Consider the following 22,378-nt stretch of genomic DNA (forward strand, 5'->3'; position numbering starts at 1 on the left):
AGGATGGAGGAGAAGGCTTATCCATTTTCCAAAATAGATTAGAAAGTCCCTGAGGGCAGGTGCCTTGTCTCTTTCATTCACCATTTTATCCCCCCAGGACACATCATAGCATAGATAGTGAATCAACAAGGAAAGGGAACAGCAAGGCGCTCAGCCCTCTTAGAGCCCAACTCCAAAGATGTTTATCAACTGGAGTTTTTAAGACAGTGACGTGTCCCAGTCCACAGTGCCAAGTAAAACGTGATCATTGTTACCAGAGACACAAAATACTGGGAAACCAGAGGAAAGAGAAAATACTCTGGTAAATGGAAAGAAGGCTTCGTGGAAGAAGTATCATGGAAGCTTGACCCAGAAGAATGCGTAGACTTAAACATGAAAGGGTATGCAAATTATCAGTTTGTATAATCTAGACAACTTTTTTTCCAGAAAATAATTACTCTTCTCCAAATGTTTCAATATAAAACATCTCCCCATTCTTAACTTTAGGGTGATATCAAGATAGCTCTCACTTTAGTTATGTCTATTTTTAAATAAATGAAATTTAATATTTTGTCATATAACAAAGTAAAGAAAGTTTGCAAGTTATCATCACACCAAGACAATTTTCAAATCAAATTTGTATTCTGGGAAACCTACCATTGCTATGAGGCCAAGAGTGCACAGTGGCACTTCTCACCAGAGCTTCATCCACTTTGCCACCTGTGGGATTATCCACATACTGCCGACCCTGCTCCAAGGCATTAAAGCATTCCGTCCAGTAATCATTATTATCTGCTTGCACCCGGTCGTAACTCCAGCTCACACAGGGTAGAGTTTGGCGATTGTTACAGGAAATGTAGTCCAGGAAACTCAGTGAAGCAAAAGGTTGTGTATGTTGATTCTGCAGGAGGAGGAGAAGGCTTATCGGTGGCTCCTGGGATTTTCTGGCTCCTTCCATCTGCGGAAGGAAGGTGGTCTGACACATCATTAAGCGCCTTTCGGCAGCCTGACCAATATCAGAATTCTTCCCAAAAATATCCAACTCATCTTCCAGGAAGAGTCCCGAATTGTAACCAAGTTTGCGATTCATGATCGCACTAAACCCACAGGTACAGCGGTACTGGTCCTCATTGGAAGAATCGGGGATGTAAAGCCCAACATCTGCCCCTTTGATGTTCATGTTGCAGGCACAGATGCAACAGCTGTCAAAGTTTCTGTCTTTAAAGATATTCATCACGGAATCAGAAAGAATCAGAGTCACATAGAGACTGTGAGCGTCAGGAATTGGCTGCATGGTGGCGGGCTCCACAGAGTTAAGAGGCCGTGTGGTAGAGGGGGTAGAGGCTGGTGACCCCTGGTCGGTGCTGTCATATTTAACAGACCCTTGACCACTGGCAGTGCCCCCTCCTCTGGGAGTTCTTGGGGTCCTGGGGGTTCGTGGTGTGGGGACAGAGAAGCGAGGGGTTGCTGGAGATGGCAAAACTCCTGCTCCACTGTTGCTGGCTGGGGCAGCGCTGTTCAGCGTCACCGGGGTGTTCATCTGTGGTGTGTTCAGATAATCTGGATCTGCTAGGCTCCCGACACTAGGCACATTACTGCAACAAAGAGACAGCACCAAGTGAGGCAGGTCACAGGTGCTGGAGTACACACATAATCACCCCAACCTGGCCTGTGCATTTCTTATTTATGCACGCTATCACTTGGTTTATTCAGTTTTCAATTAAGCCTCATCTTAGTCTTTTGAGGGAACTGTAACTATTTTTACAAGAAAGCATGACACTGGATTTGGGCAATGTAGTTTTGAAAAACTATAACTACTAAATAGAACTTTAACACTTGAGTTCAGATGCCAAAGTAGCTAGAAGACCATAGGATGAAATTTCCATCTAATTTGCAATTACATTTTTGTCATTTTTTGAAATTGAAATTCTGCCAGTGTACTTGTTCTCTGAGGCTATAATCTACATATGATTCTAAAGTAGTTATAATCAAATGCACATGAAAATTTAACATTTTTCTAATTTCCAAAATGTAGTCCTATCTAGGCTAGCATTTTTATAGTAATGAGTGACCATGAGGGAATTCTATTTTAGGAAACCCACTGGCCAGTACTATATTACAATTAATACAAATACTACACATGCTGCTAAAAGGACTTAGTATCAGTTAGGTAGCTGCCCAGTATATATATTGCATCATAGTTTCCAAACTTCTAACAGATCTCTGTAGGGTGGTAGGCAATTCGTTCATTTTTTTATTTTTCAATATGTCATGCATTATATAGCACAATTATTTTTAGCTCCTAGAGACTGATCACACTGTGCTACCTATTTTCTCATAAGCAGCGACTTCTTTTTGGAATAGCCACATGGAAAACAAAACAGTGTCTGCAATGTTCTGCTATTTTATTATTGTAATAAAATTTTCTTGATATATATTCTTACATGTACATGTAAAACAGCGCAGGATTATTCTTTCCAGTTAGAAGGTATCAAAAGAAATAGATTTTTTAAATACTTAAAATTCCTCTGAAATCTATTAATACCGTGCTTAAACTAATGTTCCTCCAATAAAGTACGTATTCATTCACTTATAATTTGAAAGAAGAATGTCATAAAGTAATGGCTCTTCAAATCACTTTCTTATGATTTTTAATCAGCTATGCCTAACTTATCAACCTGAAAATCCAAATCAGTCACTGCAATGAAATGTTAAATCTGAGGCACAGTGGTATCTTTGAGTACAGATAACAAATGACCCAGAAACCTTGATCAGCAATCACTGCTATCTCAGAGACCAAAATAATAAGAGTGTAATAACGATCTTTACTCTAATTGGACTCCTTTCAAATTTTTCTGTTCAACAAAATCCCCAAATTATTATGCAGTTCATATCATAAAAGGAACTATGACGATTAACTGAAAACCTAAATAATTTAATTCCTCCCGAGGCAGTAAAAATGGTTTATTATCTTGTACAGTAACCTGACTTTTCCCATTCAATAAAAATGAATTGAGTACCAACCCCATGCTAGATGCTGCATACGCAACAGTGAAAAAGAGAAAGAAAAGTTAGCTCATAGCAAGTATGACAGGCATCAAGTGAGTGCTGGTGTGCTCTGTGATAAAGCGGGGGTCCAGGGCGACGGAGACCACAGCAGGAGGACTTCCCATAACCTAGAACTGTCCTGTCCAGTAAGTAAGGTAGTCACTACTCCATGTGATGAATTTAAATCAACTTAAATAAAAATAAAAATTCAGTCTTGATCTCAACTAGCCACATTTCAAACGGTGCAGAGCTACAACATAAGGGCAGTGGATGCTGCACTGGAAGGTGCAGATACAAACACTTGTTTCATCAGAGACCGTTCTATTAACAGCACCAGTTTAGAATACCAAGAATCTTCGGGATGGCAAATGATAGATTTGATAGATCTAAACAATGATCTAAATTATTTGTTATTGAAACCAGCAAACAAATCATCTAAATTATTTGTTATTGAAACCAGCAAAGGGTTGCATGTCACTTTTTGAGATGCTTGTGTGTGTAAGAGATTAAGCTGTGGAATGGGTTCGGAAGCTGCTGCACTACTTGCGAATGGCCTGCTAACCCCTGGTGTGCTAGTTGCTCTAGCTGTGCTGGACCAGTCTCAAATTAAATAAGCTAGGGTACAACTGCAGAACAGCAGCAGAGAACTAGCCAGGCCCCCCCCATCCAGGGTGCTTTTGAACACATGCTTTCACACTGCTGGTGGTTGTGGAAGTACTCAGAGTTCTCAGAAAAAATATTATGTGGGAAGTAGGGCAAGATAACCCCATTTTAAAGAAGGGAAGACCCAGTAAAATGGTCATTTAAGGCCATACAAAGACTAAACAAAAAAGGCAGGAATCTGAGCCCTGTGACTCTATAGCTGTACTTCCCCAAGTCTAAGGTTCTTTTAAACCACTTCTCTGCCACACTTTTTCATTCCCATACAGACTTTATATACACAAGCATAAAGCCTGTTTATAAAATTAAACTTGATTTCATCAAGATGATTTTTATATGAGGTCACAAAGAAGTAGCCCACAGACTGGACCTGGATCATAAATTTTTCTTAGCTCCTAGAATGTAACTCTGGATTAACTGTCAACACATTTCTTTTTTTTTTTTTGCCGGGGGTGGTGGTGGTGGTGGTGGTGGTGGTGGTGGTGTTGGGGGCGGGGGTGTGTGCCTTGCTGCACGGCTTGCAGGATCTTAGTTTCCCGACCAGGGATTGAACCTGGGCCCTAGGCAGTGAAAGCACGGAGTCCTAACCACTGGACCACCAGGGAATTCGCAACTGTCAACATTTTTAAAAAGGAAATACATTGAGACATTTAATTCCAGGTCTCCAGGCTCCCACGCTCCTGCTTGAACAATCCCCTGTATTTGAATAACAAACAAACAAACAAACAAAAAGTCCCTTTAAAAGGGGTGTACTCTCAACAGTTCATCACTGACCCTGCTCGCTCCCATTGCCTCTCACAATGACGCCGAGCATCAGTAGTGCCAAGTCTTTTGCTTTGCCCAGTCCATTTCATCCACATATTGCTTACCTGGTCCTGACAGAAATTTGAGTTTGTGGCCTTTTATTTTATGGAATTTAAATTATTTTATTAAGAAATTATCACTCAAAGGGGAAACAGATTCTACACTGTTGCAGTAAGAACTTTTTTGGTGACAGTATGAAACGTGTCCAAGCTACAATAAACACTTCCTTTTCCTTCCCCCGTATCATAGCACCATTCTGTTGCTGCTTTCTTACGTGACATGGGGTCAGCAACAGAGAAATTATCATGTGAATACTTAATTTTAAAGTGCCTTAAGTAAACACATTTGAAATCATCAAATTATATAAAACAAAGTACTTACCACCATCACCCTAAAAATATTACCCACTCCAACTAATGCTTGATTCTGTGATAAACACCAATTTGACATTGAATGACCATGAACATCATGGTTCTCTATACAAATAACCTTAATTTTTCCATGTATATGAAATTTAGTTTAGAAAATTTTCAACGTATATTTTCAACAGAAAATAATATGCACAAAAACATGAATGGCCAATAAACGAAAGTTTCAAATGAAATGCTGTCATCATTTGAAGTAAATATTTAGTTAAGAGAAAAATCAGGAAGCAACCTAAGTCCATCGATAGATGAATGGATAAAGAAGATATGGCACAGTGCTCGTTTCGGCAGCACATATACTAAAATTGGAACGATACAGAGAAGATTAGCATGGCCCCTGCGCAAGGATAAGATGTTAAAAATAAATAAATAAACAAAAATTTAAAAAGAAGAAGATCACTATAGAACTATTAAAACAAAACAAAAAAACCAACAAAAAAGAAGATGTGGCACATATATACAATGGAGTATTACTCAGGCATAAAAAGAAACGAAATTGAGTTATTTGCAGTGAGGTGGATGGAGCTAGAGACGGTCATACAGAGTGAAGTAAGCCAGAAAGAGAAAAACAAATACCATATGCTAACACATATATATGGAATCTAAAAAAAAAAAAAAAAGTTCTGAAGAACCTAGGGGCAGGACAGGAATAAAGACACAGGCATAGAGAATGGTCTTGAGGACACGGGGAGGGGGAAGGGTAAGCTGGGACGAAGTGAGAGAGAGGCATGGACATATATACACTAGCAAATGTAAAACAGATAGCTAGTGGGAAGCAGCCGCATAGCACAGGGAGATCAGCTCGGTGCTTTGTGACCACCTAGAGGGGTGAGATAGGGAGGGTGGGAGGGAGACGCAAGAGGGAGGGATATGGGGATATATGTATATGTATAGCTGATTCACTTTGTTATAAAGCAGAAACTAACACAACATTGTAAAGCAATTATACTCCAATAAAGATGTTTAAAAAAATCATATTAAATACAGCAGATAACTCGACACAATCCCAGCACATACTTGTAGCCATCTCTAATGAAAGTGGCTGCAGGTGGCATGGGCAGTTGTTCAATTTTAGGAGGGATTGCCCACGAAGGCCGAAACAGACAGGCATCAGGAATCTTCAGAGGTAGCAGGCATTGGCTCGGCAACATCTTCAGTGGAGCAAACATGGAGGATCCCACAAAAGGTTGAAAAGTTGGAACTTTGTGCACATATGAAAAGTCCTGTGACAACAAAGTGGGGCTGGTGATAATGCTGGTAAACAACTTTAGGACACACCATAATAGCAACAAAAATCACTATAATTTAATACTTCTCTTTTATCTGATCAACAGAAAAATGCTAAAGCCAAAATTTTAAATTAATCAAAAGACACTATAATTACCTCATGACCTAATTCAGAGAACTCTTAGGAACTTACGTATACATGGCATACAGACAATACTATTTTAAAGAAGTTGTATAAAAATCTGCTTTAAAACCACCTTGTCTTTGTATAACTAATATATTGGCAATTACCTTTATTTCCTCTGGCTTGGGACTTCCTAACCCGTCTTCCACTTCCATTTTGAATTCAGTAAGCTGTGTTGAAACCATACTGACCATAGGGCTCTCCATCATGCCTAACGCTGTCACTGTCTCTGAACTGATTCCATCTTTATAATTCATCACAGGAGAAAATGCAGGGTGCTGTTCCAAAGAAGGAGGGGTGGGGAACATCCTTTGCAGGTCTGCAACTGCTAAAAAAAATAAAGATAAAAAATAAGAAAAAAAAAATTTGTAACAGGCCTGACTTCTAAAAAAAAAAAACAACCTAGTTCATAGCAAGGCCCTCTAGTTGGCATCAGAAATAATGCCGATTGAATGGTCATATCAGTTACATAATAGACTATTAATAATGGAAGTATCTAAGAAGAAGGCCATCAGCAGAAAATTATCCTTTGCTGCAACTTTATTACTATCCTCTTGATGCTTTATGATTTGGCTTCACATTAATTATGTGAACAAAGTCTACATAACATACATTTTTTCTTCCAACAATTGATTCCCTGAAAAATCTAAGGAGATGAAACTTCATAGTCAGGATTAATAATCCTATCTAGAACCAAAAGACAATTTATTGAAAATCAGCTGGGAAAAAAAGTATCTTTTAAGAAATACTTAGATCAGTGATTCTCAACCTTTAAAAAAAAATCATTGTTATATACATGAGGTTAACCAACATCACTAATAGTGTCTCATTAAGGGACTGATTCTTAAGTAGGAGTGTATGCAATGAAATGCAAGTTGCGGTTGTGAAATTTGGCCACTAGGGGGTGTCCTGTACAGCAAATATATTTACACATTTGGAGCCACAAGTTCAAATCAGTGATTTGGAACCATATCTGGTGTCCCAATTTCCAATCACATTGCTCTTTCTAGCAACTTCAATATTTAAACAGGTAAATAGTAACCACTGAACAGATCTTAATATGACTTATAGCTCTGAATCAGAAATTAATAAAGAATAGCTGTACCATGCTCTGACCTGAGCTAGAGTCTAAGGTAGAGCTGTATAGAGAAGCAGCAGTGGGCCTGGTCCCCAACCCACGTGCTCCCAGCACAGCGTTGTTGTGGTCTGGTCACTTCCTCCCTCAGGGCCTCAGTTCCATCATCTAAAAGGGAAGGCTTGACTAGATGTGTGATTCTCATTAGGCTTGCTTTCTTTCCTTTCTTTATGGGGGGAGGGGACAGCCTCCACGATATGGAGCAGAAAAAAGGTGAGAACCTCTGCATTAGACAATTTTTACCACGTTTCCTAGTTAAACAATTATATAATCCTGAATAATTTACCCTCTCTTGGCCTCAGGGGCAACAAGGGGAGAACAAGGCCAACAGGCAGGGTTTCAGATCTAAACTTTCACTTCCATTAAGAGAAGCTGCACTTCTATTTATTTTCTACAATACAATTCTGTATGAGATTTCATTAGACAAAATGGTACCTGCTGCTGCTAAGGAAAAAAAGTTTTAAAAGACAGAAAAGAAGAAGAAAACCTAAAACCCCCAAGTTGATCTTCAAGTCACCTTGCTGTAACAGTATTTTATCCTTAGGAACATATAACAATTCACAGAATTGGGGATACAAGCCAAGCCAGAAACTATCATAGAACCACTGGACAGACTATATAATTGGTAAGTTCTGTGGCTGAAAAACACCTCTTCAGATGTAGCACCAACCAGATCAACACATTTTTTTTTAAAACAAGGCTAAAGACTTTAATATAAAGTTGAAATACATTCATCATCTTTAACTTTTAGTCCCTAAACATTTTCCCAAGCCAAAGAGCAGCTACTGGTCAATTTTAATATAAAATTAATTTGTAAGTGGAGTATTTTAAACCACAAGTCTGCTTCATAAAATCTTCAAACTCATATTACATGACAAATCTTAATTAACAAAGTATTTGGAAAATATGAAACTATATAAATTCACTTTGAGTTAAAATGACAATGAACTTAAACATAGCCTTTCCTTAATTTATTAAGTATTTGGGCTGTGGTACAAAATTTTATCCTCAAATTATTTTATTAAATTTGTTTTTAAATCTTCCCTAAGAAATGTAATAAAGGCATTTTCCATTCAGGGCTACTCAACTTCTTTGATGTTACCTAACACAGTTATGTATCTCAGTTTTCAAAGCCTCAGCCACCTTGATAATTTTTGTCAAAGGTAAAAGAGAACATACACAAAAAGCGTGGATGAAATGAGATTCCACCTGCCAGAGATTCACATTAAAAAGTGGTCTTCACCATTCTTATTATCAGATATTCTTCAGGAAGACTCTTAACCTCTCTAGCTTCAATTTCCTCATCTACAAAATGAGAATAATATTTCCCTCATTTTTTTTTTTTGCACAATAAATGAGATAAAGTATGCACTGAAGCGAACACTTTGCCACGTACATCTAAACACTCATAAAGTGATGAGAGTCAGCAATAATTAGTCCTTCCTCCCAATTTTGGTTTGATTAGAAAAAGATGGAAATGCTGTTCAGTCACAGGGAATGAATTTCTGAAAAGAAATCACCCTAAAGAAGTTTTGAGATGAAAAACAGGGAACTGGACTCAAAGTGGGTAAGGCAGAAAGAAAATAGAAACCCAGAGAAACATTCTGGTCCTCCAAAGTAGAAATACATGGCTTGCCTGTTCAACCTTCTTCCCATAAAATGACTAAAGTGAGTGTGGGGAACAGCTACCAGGATGGACTGGAGTTGACATGTCTTTCCCACAATGCTCCACTTACTTATACCCACCTATCCTCAAGATCCATTGCACTTCAGCAGGAGCTCACCATTAAGGACACCAACCATCTCCCGTTCTGAACATCAAGTAGTCACGCACAAGACTGAAGCCCTCCAACAAAAGCATCATCACTAATTTCTCAGTATTCTTCCCAGCCCAGAGCACCTAGCAGAGTCCCTTACAAATAGTAAGTGTTCTTGTAGAATAAAATGTCCAACTCTTTCATTTTGCCTCCTCAAAGACCCATACTTCAAAATTGACATGCTTTCAAAGACAAAAATTCATAAGCGACTGGTTAACAATAAAACCTAAGAAAAACACTTCTGTTTTAATTAATATAACACAATACTATCTTAACACAGACTTGATACTAAACTAAACCTCACTGATACTGTGTGTCGCTTTCTTCCATTATTATATACACAAATGAATAATTATGGACCTATGCTGTCCAACACAGTATCCACTAGCCACATGGCTACGGAGCATTCAAAATGGGCCCATCGAACCTGAGATGAGCTGCATGTATAAAATATACCCCAGATTCCAAACAGTTAGTACAAAAATGGAATGTAAAACATCTCAATATTTTTATGCTGACTACATATAAAAATGACACTGTTTTGGATACACTGAGTTAAAATATATTATTGAAATTAATTTCACATGATTCTTTTTACTTTTTTAATGTAACTGTTAGAAAATGAAAAATTACTTATGTGGCCCTCCTTTGTGGCTTACCTTGCACTTCTGTTGGATGGTGTTATTCTAGACATTACATATTATATGTCTCTCCACTTCCATGTACAGTAAGCTACTGCAGAGATGATAGTTTCTTGCCATGTTATTTTCACTGCCATGTCTTGGGAGGAAATACTATGTATATGTCCCCCCCCACACTTATACACACATACTTTGACACATTAATAAGATCCTCTTGACCTTGGTTTATCTATATTTTCCTCATGCCAATATTTTTGCTATATTTCAAATTCATTAATTTTTATAACCTGTACTTTATCATAAAATTCTGAGTAGCTTCTTTTTGAAACAATTCCTTTTGGAATAAAAATGAGAGAAAGAGAGAGTACACGATATACTTTACTGGGTAATGACACTTACTAGCAGGATGGTTTGTGAGTGAATAATCTTGGACAAATTATCAGACATTTTAACATTTAACATCGCTACATATCACTTAATGTCAAAAAAAAGCGGGAGTAACTGGTTAAATACAAGGGAAAAATTCATTCATCTGCCCTATTCCAGATGAATCTGCTTTAATAATGTTTCTTTTAATCTGTGAATTTCATGTTTGTAAAATTCTGCAGTACAGAGTAATAAAAAAAGAAAAATGTTTAATTAAAAAAAACTACAGCAACTGGCTGGCTATCATTATTCATTTTCATACATGTCATGCTTGAGAAAGCTTTGCATATTTTAAAAAGCTATGGATCCACTAAAGCTGTCAAAATCCAATCTCTGTATATTTGACACTTCTACATTTGAGTAAATCAGCACTACATTTATAGGTTCATAAAACTTTTTGACTCATCCCTATGACATGGTAGTTTTTCCCCTCAATTTGTTCGCATTACCAGCTGAATTAATGAGAAGATATTAAAGAATGATTTGCAATGGAATTGTGTTTCAGCTTCAGAGTATCCATATAAACTATCCTGACTTTCTTTTCTCTTGTAGAATGTTTCTTAGGGTAAAGAATAGGTAGAGAAAAGGAAGTTTCTCTTTTTGTCCACATACATAATAAAACTAGTTGATCTCTTAAGGAAACACAAAAACTTCAGTATCTGTTGGAAAAAGGACCACAGAAAACAAACATTAATTATCCTTGTGTGAATTAAATTTATGAAAACTGAAACATTTTACACAAGCTCTTGCAGTGGAATATCGCTCTGAAAACCACTATGCAGCATTTCTCCTACTAGGAAAGGGCTATTACAAAAACAAACCTAAAACATGTTTTTCCACATTTTAAACCACAGAAGTTAATTTGAAAACAAAAGGAAAAGGAATTCAAATTTAAATGGGTCTCTTAGCAGCCTGCCACCTTAGGAACACCAATTTATACAAGTTTTAATTCACTGCCAGTATTCTGTTAAAATGGGGGGGAAAAAAAGGAGGGGAATCTCAGACAAGGCACCACTGAGTATGAAAACATTATATGTAAGTTATAAGCAGTGAGCTGAAGCTCAGTTTCCTTTTCTTACTTGGTGGGTAAGGAACAGCAGCTCTTCCATCCTTCCCAAGAGGTCGGTCTTCTGTCCCAACTGTAGGCATTTTTGATGACCGTAGTGCAGGTGACACAGCCTAAGAACAGATTATTATTATTAAAGCGGAGCAACACATTTGTATATAAGTAGGGTGATAGTCCACTATTCATTAGAGTGTATGCCTATTGATATTTTAAAATAAAGGAAAGATGCTTCCTTATATAGCATTCATCAGGTGAACTTCTAGAAATACCAGCAGACAGTGACACAGAAGAGATGGTTACAAGCTTATCAAGTATGAGAAACAGACTGACTGAGTCTTCTTGTCATGGATCTGGTGAGGGCAGACTGTGCCATCAAAGCAGAGCTTGCAGACCTTCAGCAAATCTTCCCTCCCGGGTCATTAGAGACGCAGTTTCAGGGACACAGTAATCACATTAGGGTGGTGCCTCCGAGTAGTGATTGGTTATCAGTCTGGTTTTCCTTCTGTTTGGAAGCAGGCAGCTAAAAGAGAGGACCTCAAGCCCTCCCAAACTATTATTCTTTTATTTTTCACCACAAAAAAATACATATCTCCTATTCCTATTTCTACAGTTACTGTTCATCTTCATGAAAAATAACCTTATCTCACAAAATTATTGAAATACACAGAGGTTTTTCTCTGATTTGTTATTCAGAACAAATTAAGTCCCTTAGTAGGCAAGATTATCTTTAAGAACTCAAATGAATTGATGGCAAGATAAAATAAAGCAAAAAGATTCTCACAAATAGAAGGCCTTTTATTCATGTACACTTATTCAATATCATAGAGCTGAAACATAAAACTAACTTTAAAACCTATGAGATGAAAACTTGGACAACAGTCTCCCAATTCCAGTTACTAATAAGATGAATTAGTAAAATGATTCTAAGGTAAACTGTTCCCTTGATTAAATGTCAGGCTAGAACTCAAAGTAGAAACAATCATTTCAGAGAAATGAAAATTAGATAAACAATGTCCAATCTCCTTTGCATATTAACATTACTAACAATATATTCAAACAGCAGAGTAAACATTTATTCATTTAGTCCAATAGTAATTCATAACTTACACAGAGAGGAAGGACAATGGCTCAGAGCACAGCCATCACTAGGGGTGGTGGCTGTGAACAGAAACCAGGCTACTCTACGGTTTGTTTATTTTCTTTTCTTACATCTCCCTTTCTACTTCTTTTTGATTCCTTTACTTTTCATACTTTCTTCCCACCGTCACCACACCAAAGCATCTGAACTAACCCTCGTTAAAACTAATCCTAGATAATGCATGGCTTAATGGAGAGAGTCAAGTTCAAAAAGGATCTCCAATGCCTGGGTCACAGAATAAGGAAACATGTCCTTTCTTCTACCAAAGTTTTTCACATTGCCATGTCCTTTCCCTTCATGCAGCCACTGCCCGATTTTCGGTCCTCATGTTTCAATCCAACAAGTTACCAAATAGTACTCCTACTTTCTGCGTATCGGACTGATGGAAAACGACACTCACTTCTACCAGGTCAGTTCCACACTCAGCAGCCTCCAGAAGAGCACATTACCAGAAGAGTTTGAAGTCTAAAGCCTTAAGAGTGGCCAAAAACCTTCCCAGCCCCACCAATCTTTATCCTCCATTCAGAAAACAGATCCATGTGCACACTGTCCCCCAAAGCCCAGCTAGTTCATTCTTGTAGCTTAACCAAGGCTCCTTCCAGGCTCAAAGTAACATTCCTCCCCTGCCTCCCCCTAACCTAGTCTTTCCACATTTCAAGTCAATTTTGTTCTTTGAGGTCATTATTATCTCCTCATCTTCTAAGTACTTAGAATAGTAATGGTGTACAATATCTGTTAATCAGATACATTTTAAAGTGAGAAGGGGTTGTAGGGGTTGTAGAAATCTGATTCCTACTTAACTTAACCTTCAAGCCTTTACTTAGACACTGCTTGCCTGTCATGTTGTACTTGAACATGCAGCATCTTTAGATTCAGGTCAATTACTGCCCTCACAGGACTCAGTATATTTTTAACTTTATTTATATGCTATTTCTCCTGAAGTCTGTGAGTATCTCAAGTATAAGAGTGGTAATTTAATTGTATCTGTAAACCTAGAGTACCTGCCACAAAGGAACTGATCATTAAATGATTAACGAATACACGTAAACTGGACAGATGGGAAAGTAAATATATAAATAAAAGAAAAACTAATAAATTGACTTCCTTGAAGAGGGGCCTATCTTACTCATCTCTAGGTCCCCCAGAGATAACAGGCGCTTTTATTTGCACAAAGGTACAGGGTTGGTTAGGAGGATGAGGACACAAATTTCCTGACTTAGCTCAGTTACTCTCCAGAGAATTATAAATTCTTATCTGTCACTTTAATCATATGACGCCTTGTATTATTTAACGTCTATGTGTATAAATTCTATTTCCCAACTTACGATGCTATAATCCTAAAAAGTATAGATCATACTTGTAATCTCTCTCAAAATGTTGACTAACCTATGACTTATTAGATGAATAAAAAGTTATATGGGCATTATTTTTAAAATCTGAGCTAAAGGGACTACATAATACATTCCTGTTAGTCTCATGATATTGAGAAGGATTTTTTTAAATATGTGTAGGATTTTAATATTTACAACAGGAATAACACTCATGGAAAAAAAGCCATCAACGAACAAAACCCAAGGGGTATTACAGACTACACTAATAACTTTTAGAATCCTTTCAAGGTATACAAACATTTTTGAAGAACATTCAGAACCTGAAATAAGAGCCCCCAATCCAGTAGACCAAACTATAAAGAAATATTGAAACGCTGATATAAGTCCATGCACTTAAGTGAATTTTTGTTTGTGTAGCCACAGCAGACTCACCCCAAGTTCGTCGTCATCAGAATTATCAAAGATGTTGTCTAAGTCATGAAGGGAAGGTGCCAAATCTGTCACTTGTGTAAGGCTACTGGAGCCAGCCCTGCCAGCGGCACTATCCTGCCGAACATCTGTGGGAAAGGAGGCAAAAGGCACAGAATGAGCAACTTCATCAAGGGAGAAGGAGTGAGGAGAGGGGACAATGAGCAAGCCCTGCCTGTGAACTGTTTCCCTATGTTTTCGGTTAAATTTAGAGACAATTTTTGCCAAATACGTTTATCAGTTTTGAAAGGAACTGAAAAACAAACTGAAAAATATATTAAAGATGAGATCAAATTATTGCTATTACAATAAGGATATAATTTTAAATAGAGAAGCATCTCCCTCGCATTTTATTTTAGCAACAATCCAAGTGAGGCAAATAATCATTGTACACACCTGTTTTAGTAGAACTGAAAAGGGACATGGCATTTTTCCCTTCAGGCACCGGCGTGGAATGACCTGGTGTAGTGACATCCTTGGTACCAAATCCATCCTCTGACTGTATAATAAATTCAGCCAAACAAAACACATGAACACCAACCCAAAGTGTGGAATATGAGGGAGAACACAAAGAATTAGAGGGTAGAATGGAACTTGTTATGAGCACAAGTATGATAAACCATGGTCTATGCAACCAAAGGAAATAAAAGATATGTCCTTTTCCCTGAATTTAAACCGAACCAAAAACTCCCACGCTTTCCCCTCAATCTGAGTCAGTCAGGGTTTTATGCCTCAATGGTACTGGTGGCATTTGATTACAGACCTGCCATGGTGTTAAAAGCTGCCTTTAATATAATATTTTGGATGCTGAACTATGGTTCAAGCTTTTTGGATCTAGACAGATCTCTGTAAAGGACTCTAAGAAGTATTCTCCTGAACTATACTGGTCTCTTTTGTCTTACTTCCTCTATTCTTAAGAATACCTCTTTAAATGGCCCAGTATTTTAGAATGTTTTAAAACTTAAGGCTAAAGACAGCAGACACCCACAGTACTCATTTTTATGACAATGGAACCAGTAAAATTATACTGACACAGTCTTGGAGTGGTGTTGGTATTAATTCAGAGAGACATAGTGGTAAAGCGCTTAGCACAGTAAACACAGTGAGCGCTCAATAAACAGTATTGTTACCAAGATTTTTTCTTACATTTTGGGTATTTTGGAATAATAATTAAAAAGAAATAAGCAGGGAGCATAGGCCAACAAGAATTAGCATATGAGAGGAAACATGCACTGTACAAGCTATAGCCCAGAAAATATGAGGCTTCATTTATGTTCGGCTGACTTTTGAACAAAGGTGAGCCATGACATAAAAAGGAACAATACGCTGTTCGATACAATAGTACCAAGAGCATGAATATGGGGACAGAGCAATCAGGCAAGACTATCTCAAACATTCTGCCTCCAAAGTCTTCCCACATGTGTTGTACTGACATAGACTGAAACCCACACCAGGCTGGACTCTCTCTATGTTAAATGGTACCTTATTCTTTTTCAGGGAATCTTTCTCTGTCCCTTGTTTGCATTTTTTGTTCGCTGTGAAGATGTATTTTATGTCACCGTCCTCAAAGGTGTACGGGTCATTGACTTCTCCCAAACTGTCTCCAGGTTGTTGTGATAGAGGCAATGGGTCAAGGAAGTGGAGTGGCTGCATCTGGGGCTGCTTGTCTTGCCAGATTTTAAACCGTTTGTGAGGTTGTGCTAAGAGTCTGAAAGAGAGAACAAATGACAATTTAAGCAAGAAACATAAAAAGATTAGATTTTTTTTTAAGCAACATTTAATGATTTAAAGCATTTGTAAAGCTTAAACTAAACTTTAAAAAAAAACACCTAAAAATTCATCTACAAGTGTATTTTAGAGATTGTATTCACAATTAAATAAATCTCAGTAGCTTTTATCAAGAACATATACTTTTGTCTCTGACTCCATGGATTCCACTTAAGAGCATAGGTGGGCTCTGACAACAGACTGTCCAGGTTCAAATTCCACCTGTGTCACTTACTAACTGCATGACCCTAGTTTCTTTCTCAGCTATGAAATTAAGGTAGCAATACAGTTGTGGTGAAAATTAAATGAGATAATCTGTGTAAACTGTTTAGAATAATGGGTAGCTCAAAAGCACTCTGAAGTATTATTACTAGATGTGTGATACATACCTGAATGCATGCAAAGCCTTCCTTAAAAGTGTCAACATACAAAGAGGGCACTGACCGCAGTATGGAAGGTCCCATAAAGCTATATTCTTTGATTAACAAACAGCAGGCCAAAAATAAAGCGATACTAGTATAGCTAATCCTATGATGAAACCTTTTTACGCCAGCATTTAAATAATGACATGTGTGTTAAACCTCACAATGGATAAAGCATTTGACTTTTAAACATTTTCCAAATGCAGAGTCTAGAATGGTGAAGAAAGGCCTCTTCAATTTTGGATCTGAAGGCCCCGATTCTTGGGAACCTACGGCCTTGGCCTTCTGATGGGTGATCAGGTGGATGGGGTGGAGAGTCACCTTACCTTTGCAATGCAGTGCTCTCTGAGTTTACCTCCATTTTGGCATCACATCTCTCACCCTGGAGCTCTGGAGGCCGGAACTCAGCATCATCAACGGATGGGAGATGATAACTATGCCACCACTTATCTGATGACTCTGGGTTCGAGGGCCTAATCCCACAATATAAGGCGGTCTCACTGACCTCTGCCATCAGAGGCAGTCTTTGGCCTACGAGGACAGCTCTGTCATCCAGAGTAGACAACTGCTGGAGTTCTAGCCCATTTCCATAGAGAGCTGGATTCACAGGGACAGATGGTGGGTCCAAGTTCTCCGTTTCCTGACCTCGTGGCTGAGGGCTGAGTGTTGGAGGCAGAGGGGAAATAGGGGAATGAGGTGAATCCATAGGATTCAGATTCATTTGCTTGCTTGTGTTTCTGGAAGGCACGGCCACTTGCTTATCATACTTCCTACTGCTTGCCACCTCCAAGGAGGAGTCTATCCCCGCCAAGCCTAGCTTCTGTCCTGGTGGATCTTGCTCCATGCATAACTCTTCGGCCACAGAGGGCCGATGGTGAAATGGTATCAAGGGTCTCTTTTGCAACTTGTCTCCCTTTTCCTGTCTTTCTGTTGTTTTGTGCTTAGAAGAAGCAGGAGGTGGTAAAGATGAAGATGATGATGGTCCTGCACTGAACCCTGGTTGTGATATTGTGGGAGGTCGACTGGGTCCTACTGCACAACGTTTTAAAAGTTTATGCCTGAAATGAGAATTAAAATGAAGTCCGTAAATACACAGATGAAAATAACTGCATCATTCTAATTACAAAAGAGGTGCCTCTAACAAGGTTATGTCTTTTTAAGCACACATTATATGCAATAATACATCTAAATGGACTCTGGGTGTTAAATATATTGATAATGACTAAAAACTGCAACACACCCTGACAGAAAATGATGAACCAATTACATACAAGTTAAGTAGATAAGAGATGAACTTAAGAAACATTAATTAATATGCTGCTAACCTCTACAAAAATACTAATTTGAAAATCCCCAAATCTTTCAAATTTGGTGAGGGCCTCAGACAATCTATTCATATTGCATTTTAAAACCAACAGTAATGAGATCATCTGTCAAAAAAAGAACCAAAAAAAAAGCTTCTGATTTCTATTTTACAACACTCTACTAACTCCAATATAGAATGGCTTATCAAAAAAAAAAAAAAAAAGGATGGTTTATAAAAGCTTATAGTGTTGTAAATCAGGAATAAGATAACTATGCAACTCTCCCCCAAAGTGTGAAACTAAGGGTCAGTTTTAAGAATATTTAATAGGGGGACTTCCCTCGTGGCCCAGTGGTTGAGAATCCGCCTGCCAGTGCAGGAGACACGGGTTCGATCTCTGGTCCGGGAAGATCCCACATGCCGAGGAGCAACTAAGCCCATGAGCCACAACTACTGAAGCCCGCACGCCCTAGAGCCTGTGCTCCGCAACAAGAGAAGCCACCGCAATGGGAAGCCCGCGCACCACAACGAAGAGTAGCCCCCACTCGCTGCAACTAGAGAAAGCTCGCGTGCAGCAACAAAGACCCAAAGCAGGCAAAAAATAAATAAATAAATAAATAAATAAGAATATTTAATAGGATAAATATACTAGGAACCTTATATGCTACTATTATCCAAGAAAGAAGGGCTAAAAGACAACTTTGGATCTTACAGAAACATGTTAAAATGAGACAGAAGAAGAAGGTTGTGAGTGAATATTAAAACAACACACACATACAAATGCATCTGTACTATCTAAGCAGGAATAGCAAGTCTGCTCACATCCTAACACACTTCTTGGCAAGCATGGGTGTGAGAAATTGCTCAGTAAGGGCCCACTAGATGATCCTAAGGTTTAATCTGTGCAAAAAAGTTATATAGCAGGTCAGCCAATTCCTCCCAATATATAAATCACTCCCAGGAAAAATGTAAGCTCTCCTGCTGGTGTATCAGTAACTCTCTGAGGCCACTAGGGTGGCATTAAATTACTGTTGCATTGCACTGAACAATGCCCTAGTGGGAAGTAAAATGGATTTGTGTGGCATAATGGGTTGGTTTAGTGGGACAGCAGGATGGCCACCCTGCCCCATAAGGCCGTTAAATAGTGTGAGGAGGGGACCATTCCATAATGGGTTCGGTAATCCTGCAGTAGATAATCTGAAAACACTCTTGCCAAAGTCTTTGCTACACTTTAAAAAAAAAAAAAAAATCCTGACTTTGAAGAAGGTTGTCTGTGCATAAGGCTATTGTCAATAAGGCAAAAATTGGACTTTAAATCTCCAGGGCAAAGTACCACAGTAAGAGACGAATGTCTCATCTGAAAATATCTCAATTATCTCAATATCTTCTAAGGGTGCTTACTTTAAGACCTAGGCTCTAAAAGTCTTTCACATAAAACTTTTTGATTTGGATTTTCTCAGAGAGCATTTAACCACACCAGTCCTTTGATAGATATTTTATAGTAGCCTCTTCAAAGTAAGGACTTTTTGCAAAGTGGATAATCTTTTTTTTTTTTTTTGAAACAACAAATTCATCGGATAGGATTAACAGCAGATTACAGAACAAAGTACTTGTGAACTTGACGACGTAGCAACAAAAAATGTCAAAGGAGAAGGCAGAGGAGCAGCAAGAGGATTCCAAGCATCAGTGAACTGTAAGACAACTTCAAGTAGGTTAATGTTCTTGTAATTGGAGTCTCCTAATGCAGGAAGGAGGTTCAGAAATAATGGTCAAAATCTTTTTCCTAATTTGATTAATAGTATAAATCCCTAGATCCAAGAAGAGAGTCCAAAGAATTTTTTTTTTTTACTTTAAAATGTATATCTCAGAAATAACTAATTTTCTTGTCAACTGCATTATTATGAAGTTTCATCAAATCTTTAACCGTGGTCATTTTTAAGTCTTTTGTCATTTACAGACAGTTCTGGGTGTACTCTGATGCTTTTGTAAATATGTTCTTATAAAAGGGTTTCATCTTCAGGAAATTCATGGAAAAGACTCTGACAAGTACAGGTTTCTGGTAACTGACTGTACTGCTGAACTGAATGAATAAGCATTTTCAGAACTCTAATGAAAAACTGATGAACTCATAAAAGTGCTAACAAAAGATCAAGATGAAAAAAACAATTAATTACATGGGACTGAGTGAACTGATGAGGATGAGTATAATTTTTGTGACTTTCTGTTTGAATTTTTAAAAAAAAGAAAAAATCCCACAAGGACTCAGAGGCAAAGAATATACAAATCAATTTTCACTGCAAAGTAAAGGAGCTGTTACAGTGGAGGATTACTGGACTGAATGTCAATATTATGACACAGTATGAGTGTGTTTCATGTTTGGTAATTGCAATCATTGTTGCTTTTGTTGTGGTCATCCATGTACAATGCTTGGTGTCAGTCTATTTATCTCTTGTAAAAATAAAATACAGTGTGTGTGTGTGTGTGTGTGTGTGTGTGTGCAAAGTGGATAATCTTATAACGTCATTTTTTTTCAATTGCATTTAACAACTCAACTACATTGTGGAATGGTTAGAATAAGGGATACACCAGTAAGTAAGAGACCATCACTGCAAATCTGTGAACAGGTTAGGGACCTCACTGAAGCAGGCAGCAGGAAGAGTGGGCTCAGAAGGCTAACTATATGAGTGGTTTGGCCTTAATGGGAAGGAAATCAGAGGCAGGGCCAAATAGTGTAGAAACACATGGTGACTAAAAGAATAAGGAAAGTAGAATGACTATAACAGACATTTCAAAGGAAATCATTGTGAAATGCAATGATAAAATTGATCTAGACAATTAAGAAAAATAAATAAATGATAAAGTTTCTAGGCTGAGAAGGGGAAAACTGCGACAAAAATGACTGCAATCGGGTACCTGGTTTGTGAGGAAACAGGTATATCGATATTAAGGGTTTATCTTAAAAGCACTCCCCAAAATACAATAGAGTACATGTAAGAAGTCAGGTCTAAAGATAAACATTTAGAAGTCAATGGAATAGAATGCATATCTACAAATAAGACCTGAAGGGTATAAGAATTTGGTGAGGAAATAGAGCAATAACTCCGGAGGACAGAAGAAAAAGTGTTATTTGTTTATTTACACTTCAGGTAAAAATAATGCAAGGTAGTAAATAAAAATGTGATAGAAATCAGTAAAAAAGTTATTTTTAAAAAGTGAAAAAAATCTAGATTAAGGAAAAGAGCAGGAAAAATAAGATGAAGGCACAAGTGAAGTTAAATACACTAAAATTTTTATCCTATGTACTTTCTAAAGGTGGACCATAACTTGGCTGTAAGCTGTTTAGAAGTCACTGTTAACAGGAAAATACTTTTTGTCACACAATTTACAATGGCCTAGAGATGAAAGTAAACCAGGTATTCAGCTGGTATACCACACCTATCCTGAGACTAGAGAGATTCTCACGTGCTCAGAAAGAGGACCCTTAATGAGCAAATAATATCATTGAAAACATCCTCCTTGAAAAATCAATCAAAGAGTTTCATAAAGTACTTACAGCATCTCAACAAAAAGCTGACTACCAAGGCAGAGCTTGATAAAAGAGAATCAATTTATAGGGAAGGGGGAACAGGAAGAAGCTGTCAAAACTGCTGCCTAAGTGTACAAACACACATGTGCACACGTGTGTGTGTGTGTGTTTGCAGAGATTCTCGGGCATCATGACCGCCTCCCTAGCCCAAAGCCTATTCATATGTGCCACATTAAGAACCCCGTGATCTAAACTAGAGAAATGAATGGCCATCTTCCAAGTACACTTATCTCAACTGACCTAAGTATTGAGCAGTATCAAATGGAAGCAAAGATACTCTAAGTTGCTCACTAAGTGAATAATCATCACCACATGCTCCTACAGTCAGCTGAGCTGGCAGGGGAGGGGGGTAAGGCTGATATACACTTAAGAAATTTAAGAACCCCCATGAAAATCTGTGACAATAAGATTCTCTATTACCACAAGGAGTGATAAGTCAAGGGAATATAAATGAGGAGTGCAAAAATTTTCTACAGAAAATAATTTGGGTTTCTATTCAAATATCTAAATGAATGAGCAACAATTTTAGCTTTTAGCAGGTGTTATTACCACATACCTACTTCAGTCACCAAAAAACACGAGCACCAACAACAAAAATTTTCTATGAAAGGTCTATTTAATCCAAATCCTATTAATTCAAGCCAACCTGCTTGATATTTATCTCAACTTCATAATTAAGAGTAATTAAATAAACTCAGTTAAATGGCAAGAGATTGTCTTGTCAAACTGATGCTTTCAGTTCTGAAGAAGTTATCCTGAAGAAATCTGTGGGAGCAATTTGGTAACAGGGCCAGTTGTCTAAAAAGGCTCATTCTGAGTCCCGACAATAAAACTGGAGCATCTGCATAGAAGAAAAACACCAAGCTTTTTTCCATCACTGGAAGCAGAAGATTTAAAACCAAACAAAGCAGGGACTTCCCTGGTGGTCCAATGGTTAGGATTCCGCGCTCC

General features: G+C 37.9%; 1 protein-coding gene across 4 annotated transcripts in view; it reads right to left on the minus strand.

The window, feature by feature from the left end:
• MED13L (mediator complex subunit 13L) overlaps nt 1-22,378 on the minus strand; it is a 291,782-nt gene that overhangs the window by 29,261 nt on the left and 240,143 nt on the right. For 2 of the 4 annotated variants that reach the window (XM_082355688.1, XM_082355690.1), the window contains exons 10-17: nt 16,865-17,596; nt 15,832-16,057; nt 14,746-14,848; nt 14,314-14,438; nt 11,426-11,525; nt 6,435-6,652; nt 5,934-6,139; nt 637-1,574 (exon numbers count right to left, since the gene is read on the minus strand). In XM_082355688.1, coding sequence (XP_082211814.1) covers nt 637-1,574; nt 5,934-6,139; nt 6,435-6,652; nt 11,426-11,525; nt 14,314-14,438; nt 14,746-14,848; nt 15,832-16,057; nt 16,865-17,596 — 2,648 coding nt within the window. Of the gene's footprint in view, nt 1-636; nt 1,575-5,933; nt 6,140-6,434; nt 6,656-11,425; nt 11,526-14,313; nt 14,439-14,745; nt 14,849-15,831; nt 16,058-16,864; nt 17,597-22,378 lie in introns of all 4 variants that reach the window. The other 2 variants (XM_082355687.1, XM_082355689.1) reach the window with 1 other exon arrangement.

Source organism: Balaenoptera borealis, assembly GCF_965194805.1.
Source record: "Balaenoptera borealis genome assembly, chromosome: 14".
NCBI lineage: Eukaryota > Metazoa > Chordata > Mammalia > Artiodactyla > Balaenopteridae > Balaenoptera > Balaenoptera borealis.